The 6,656-nt window shown below is 26.6% G+C and overlaps 1 protein-coding gene across 2 annotated transcripts in view; it reads left to right on the top strand.

Moving 5' to 3' along the window:
* Positions 1-1,689, top strand: part of dock2 (dedicator of cytokinesis 2) — a 171,403-nt gene extending 169,714 nt beyond the window's left edge. For both annotated transcript variants that reach the window (XM_087799620.1, XM_087799621.1), the window contains exons 50-51: positions 1-110; positions 1,442-1,689. The exon at positions 1-110 is cut by the window's left edge and continues 27 nt beyond it. In XM_087799620.1, coding sequence (XP_087655746.1) covers positions 1-110; positions 1,442-1,495 — 164 coding nt within the window. In that variant the 3' untranslated portion in view covers positions 1,496-1,689. The remainder of the gene's footprint in view (positions 111-1,441) is intronic.
* The last annotated feature ends 4,967 nt before the right edge of the window (positions 1,690-6,656 follow it).

The raw sequence follows: 6,656 nt of genomic DNA on the forward strand, positions 1-6,656 counted from the left end.
CAGACGACGTGGAGCGAAGCCGGCGAGACAGCAGGAGCGTCTCCGTGACGTCGGACAGAACCGCAGACCGGCGCTCCAAGGGCGTCATGGGCCTGATCTTCAAGTCCAAGGTCAACCAGAGGCCTTCAGTAAACCTTTCTCTTTGTGTTTAACCTTTCAGTCGACGTATTTATTTTATTAGATTAATCAGTTTTATCCTAAAGTTCTAATCAAAGCTTTTTTAATTATATTTTTTCAGGCGTTTCATAATATTAAGGGTCAAAGTGACCCTGAGATAACACAAGGGTTTAATTAAAATTTTGAATTAATAATTTGGTGGGTTTTTTTTACAATTCAGTTCATTAATTTTTATATTGAAATGTTGTGGTTTTTTTATTGAACAATTGAATTCAATATTGTTTATATTGAAACATTTTTTTATTTATTTATTGAATTTAAAAATTGAAATATTTTCAAACAAAAACGATTTGTTTTGTCAAAACAATGTTGGTATAAAGATGTCACCAGATTTTTTTGTTTTATATATATATATATATTATATATATTTTTTACACATTGATATTCTAGATAGATATTCTAAAACCAAAAATTAAAAAATAATTTTTCCAAAGTCATTATTTCTATATTTCTATATTTATAGCCTCTTCAATTCAATCTAAAAATGTTGCTAAAATGATGTCACCAGATTGTTTTTATATTAAAAGTGTTTTTTATTTTTTATTGAACATTGAATTCAAAATGTTTATATTTAAAATCGTATTTTCTCTTTATATTGAATTTAAAAATTGAAATATTTTCAAACAAAAACATTTTGTTTTGTCAAAACAATGTTGGTATAAAGATGTCACCAGATTTTTTATATTGAATTGTTTATTTTTTTATTGAACAATTGAATTCAAAAATATTTATATTGAAAAGCGTATTTTCTCTTTTTATTGAATTTAAATATTTGAAATATTTCTTCATTTATAGCCTTTTCAATTCAAAATGTTGCTATAAAGACGTCACCAGACAATATTGTTGCTGGAGTTTCTACGTGGTCACATGATCGTGGTCACATGATCATCTACGCGTCGCGAGATTGGCTGGAAGTTCGATCCAGTAGCTCGGTGCTCTGTTGGTAATGTCTGGTTTCATACCAATGTTTTTATATTGAATTTAAAAGGCTATAAATAAAAAAATATTGAATTTTTTTAATTTAATTTTTAATTTTTGTGATTAGAATATCAAACTTTATGTGTAAAAACGAAATCTTTATTTTTTAATATTCAAAATAATTTCATTAAAATGTATAGAAAAATGCAACCTTTCAGATGTTTGGATTCAATTCTTAAAAAAAAGAAAGTGTTTAAAAAACAATATTTCAATAAGTAAATTAAATAAAAAACATTGAACAAAGCATTAAAGGTTTTTAATCATATTTCAACTTCTTTTTTTTCAGAACTCAAAACAGGAAGACGTGAAGAGTCACGAGTCGAGTCACAGTCATTTCTGAGTCTTTCAAAGAAGAATCATGTCGTGAAGTCGAACTTAACGCAAAAAAAGAACAAACTCATCGATAAATGCTTTTTTTTTCCTGCTAATGCTAACGAAGCTAAATGTTACAAATTCCTTCTCTTCGTCTGAACGTCTTTGATCCACAAACACATGTTTTATTTTGTTTATTTTCTAATAAACTGCTTCTCTCTTCATCTGTTGTTTCACTGATAAATATTACTGGAAATTTGACAGAAAAGTGTTTTTTATTTTTGGTAAATTATTTGACGTTACTTAGAAGTCGAGTTGAGAAACTGTGTCATAGACAAGAGGGAAAATATTACCCACAATGCTCGGGTCTGAACACAGAAGATAAAAGGACTTCAATAAATTGGCAGAAAAAAAAGGTCAGAAAAGATATTGTTGTAGACTAGAAAAGTACTTTAATTAAAAAAATATATATAGTATATACATATATATATATGTATATATTTATTTATATATCATCTCAATATCCTCAATAAAAGCATTACAAATAATTATTTAGTTTAGAAAATTAGTTAAAAAGTTATATTGAGTTTTTTTTTTTAATTTTTTTTAACGTGTTTCTCTCAAAAAAAACTTGTGTCAAACTTGTGTCATGTGAGAAAGTCACCAACAAACATGGACAAAGTGCGGTGTGGGGGCCACGTGCGGCCGCTCGAGTGAATCCACGTGTGACCCCTCATGAGGTCAAAGTTCATGTTTTTATTTCTATTATTTATTTATGTCCAACATTTTATACAGAAAATGTTGAATTCAATTCATAATTTAAAATTAAACATAAAACAAGTAAAGTGCTTATTTAAAAATAAAATATAAATACATTTCTTAATTCAATTGTTCAAAAATTCAATTCATGCTTTTAAAAAACATATTTTCATTCAGAAAATCAACAATAAAAAGTTAGATATTCAGTAAAAATGTTAACATTTAAATGATGAATTAATTAAATATATTTAATGACACTTATAAACTTCCATAATAACATGTTTATTCTTTCACGCAAACCTTCTCTCTGGACAGTCGAAGGTTAAAGTTCATTTAAAGTTTACACTTGTATGAGTTTTCAAACCAGAAGATTCTCAGAGAGACTTTGATGTCATGAGTTTAGTCTCATTGAAAGTAAACAATTAAATCACGCGATCATTCGCTGCTGATTCAAGAATCATTTGAGAAAATCACTTTTTTTATTCAGACTCAAGTCTTACTATTACTGATGGTGATGACACCTGTTCTCCACTGGAGGGCAGTAGTGCACCGAGAGCGTCATCTCTGCTTTTGAGACTCATTTTTATAAATATATATGATTAATGGATGGATGGATGGATGGATAGATGGACATAGAGGACGATAAATGACTTATCTATAAATAAATGTGTTGAAACATATCAATATGTCAAAATAAATCAATGACTTTTTTGTCAAAGAACGAAGCTATTTTATGAATAAATACACATTTTGTCTCTCATCTTAATAAACAGACTGACAACGACATGTTAAAATGACAAAATATTTCAAAATGTATAAATACCTCAATAAATAGAAGACAAAATGCATAAATGTATTATTAAATGTCAAAATGTATACATGACAAAATGTGTATTTATACGTAAAATAGCTCCATTCTTTGACAAAAAATAAATCAGAAGTCATTATATATTTTGACATTTTGACACATTGATATTTATCCAAACATTTATTTGTACATTTATGCATTTTGTTACGTGTTTATGTATTTTGTTACGTATTTATACATTTATGTATACATTTATTTATACATTTATTTATATATTTATTCATACATTTATTCATACATTTATTTATACATTTATAAATGTATAAATAAATGTATAAATAAATGTATTTATACATTTATTTATACATTTTGGTACGTGTTTTTGTATTTATACATTTATTTATACATTTATTTATACATCTATTGATACATTTATACATTTATTTATACATTTATGTATACATTTATTTATACATTTATTTATACATTTATTCATACATTTATTTATACATTTATAAATGTATAAATAAATGTATAAATAAATGTATTTATACATTTATTTATACATTTTGGTACGTGTTTTTGTATTTATACATTTATTTATACATTTATTTATACATCTATTGATACATTTATACATTTATTTATACATTTATTTATACATCTATTGATACATTTATACATTTATTTATACATTTATGTATATATTTATTTATACATTTATTTATACATTTATTGATACATTTATTTATACATTTATAAATGTATAAATAAATGTATAAATAAATGTATTTATACATTTATTTATACATTTTGGTACGTGTTTTTGTATTTATACATTTATTTATACATTTATTTATACATCTATTGATACATTTATACATTTATTGATACATTTATTGATACATTTATTTATACATTTATTGATACATTAATACATTTATTTATACATTTATTGATACATTTATATTTTTATTTATACATTCATTTATTTATACATTTATTTATACATTTATATTTTTATTTATACATTCATTTATTTATACATTTTTTATACATTTATTTATACATTTATACTTTTTTTTATACATCCATTTATACATTTATTGATACATTAATACATTTATTTATACATTTATTGATACATTTATATTTGTATTTTTACATTCATTTATTGATACATTTATTTATACATAAGTCATTTAATGTTATTCATAGATAGATGGATATTAAATGTTTTTTATTATTATTTATTTTATATCAGATTAAATGAACAAGAAACCAACATGTGTCATATATTTATATATATTTCTAACTAGTTTCTCTCGTCAAATGAGTTTCTGTCTCGTGTTTCTGTGAATCTCGCCGTGAAACACTTTTCTTTCTGATCCTGAAACAACTGTAACTATGAACAGAAAAAGAAAAGCTTTCACTGTCGCATCAAAGACTCTCTCCTGCTGTGTTTGCTGCTTCATTTTATTTGATTCTTTGAGCCACAAATGCATTATTTCCAGAGCAGATGCAATTTGAGATCTTTTTTCTTCTTCACATCTTCGCTCGAGACGATCTTCGTAGAGAAAGAAAACCACGTGTTTTCATCTTCATGTCCAGAAATAATGCAGTTGATTTTTTTTTTGGATTTGGTGGGAAAGTACAATTTAATTTAATTTAGCACATTTAATAAAACAACTATGAAGTTAAATGTCTTTATAATAATGAACTACAGATTATAGCAAGTAGGGAGCAGTATTGTTCAAGAACGTAATCGCAAAACATGCAGCAGAGAGTGACAGTCCTTCAAAAATCTGTGGATCCAGATGGTGATTTTGAACATTGGTTTCTCATCAACATTTCCTTTTATATAATAAGTTTATATAAAAAATGTTTGATCTGTTTTTGAAAAAAAGAATAATACAAATAAAATACACATAATCTCCTTGGCTGAGGTATTACGTTTATATATATATATTTTGGTTCTTTCAAGTTAAATACTGTAAGATAAATACTTAAATATCATCATCAATTAGATAAGATAAGATTAACCTTTATTCTTCTCACATTGTGGAAATTTGAGTTGTATCTGCAAGATTTTTTTTATTTTCTATTGAATTATTTATTCTGTTTTTATGCAATGGTTTGAATTTTTAATTGTTAATTGTTTTTATTCGTTAAGTAAAAAGGAAGTATATTTAAAAAATGAATGATTTATTTTTTTCACATATAGTTTGATATTCCAAGTCTATTCAAATGTATGTTTTCCAGACTGAATATTTTCAATTTGTAGTCTTTTGAATTCAATATGAAAAAGGTTTTTGTAATAGTGACACCAGACAAAACCAATAGAGCACCGAGCTACTGGATTGAACTTTCAGCCAATATGCACCTTCACCCGGTGACACTATTATACCGAATTAAAATGTACATTTATTTACATTCATTTAAAAACAAAATTCACCTTTTCAATGCAGAAATGTTTTAATACCATTATTTACAGATAATGGTATTAAAAAATAATTAAATCTGGTTAAAACAACTATAAAACTCGAACTTTCTATAATTAAAACATTATTATTAATAAATTAAACCATTTAATGTGTAATAATAAAAGTTTTTTCATAGATTGTAGTGCTCTTGTGTTTTTTGCAAGACTGAGTTAAGATAATATTTACCTTTATTGTTTCCATGTTTAGTTTTCTCAGCAGTTTACAGGAAAAAATAAACTTAAATTCATATTATGTTAAAACATAAAGTTCTACGTACACATGTAAAAATAAATAATAAAACAATGTCTCAAAGAAAATCTCTCTTCATCCGTCATGAACATAAAATAAACGTCATCGCCTCCGCCTTCAAATTGAAAGAAGTTAAAACAAACATGGGATTATAGTTTATTTTGTCATTGTAGTTTTCTTTGGCGCCGCCAGAGCGCAGTCTTGAGACGCAACAGCCTCGTCAGCCCCTCGTTGATGGACAGATGAGGAAACAGAAGAAGAAGAAGAAAAGTCAGTAAATCAACGTAGAAAAGTTAAGTTTCTTCTTCTTCTTCTTCTCAGCTTCTGATCGTAATAACAATCGTGTTCTTCACACTTGTGTCGCCACGTGTTCGTCTCTGATGTTTCTCTGGACAGGAAGTGGATCCGAACCACTTCCTCTTCTGACGGAACAACATGGCCGCCTGTCTTGGACGAGTTCCAGCTGTGAAGGTAATCTGTCTGCCGGGGATTAAGTCTAATCTGGGAAGAACTCCAGCAGGTTTTTTGTGACGGACGGTTTATCGAAGTAAATAAGTTTAAATTCCCCGGTCGTCACGACGACGAGAGTCATTGAGATACTTTTCTTCGTGAAGTCGTGAAGATCTGAGGTTTATAATCCCGACTGGATTATGTTCGTGTCCAGATGTGTCGCTGACGTGAGCTTCAAAATTATGCAAAAAAACAACAATATTTATGGGGATTTTTATAGTTATTTATCTAATTATTTATTACTTTATTTAACACACACGTTTCTTTAAATGTAAAGGCAACATTTTAGTGTATTTAAAGGGACAGAAAATGATATTTAAAATTAATCCTCAAAACAAACAATTTAAAAGTAATATTTTAGAATTTAAACAGTAACAAAC

This window comes from Callionymus lyra, chromosome 9 (assembly GCF_982586985.1).
Source record: "Callionymus lyra chromosome 9, fCalLyr1.hap1.1, whole genome shotgun sequence".
Lineage (NCBI taxonomy): Eukaryota > Metazoa > Chordata > Actinopteri > Syngnathiformes > Callionymidae > Callionymus > Callionymus lyra.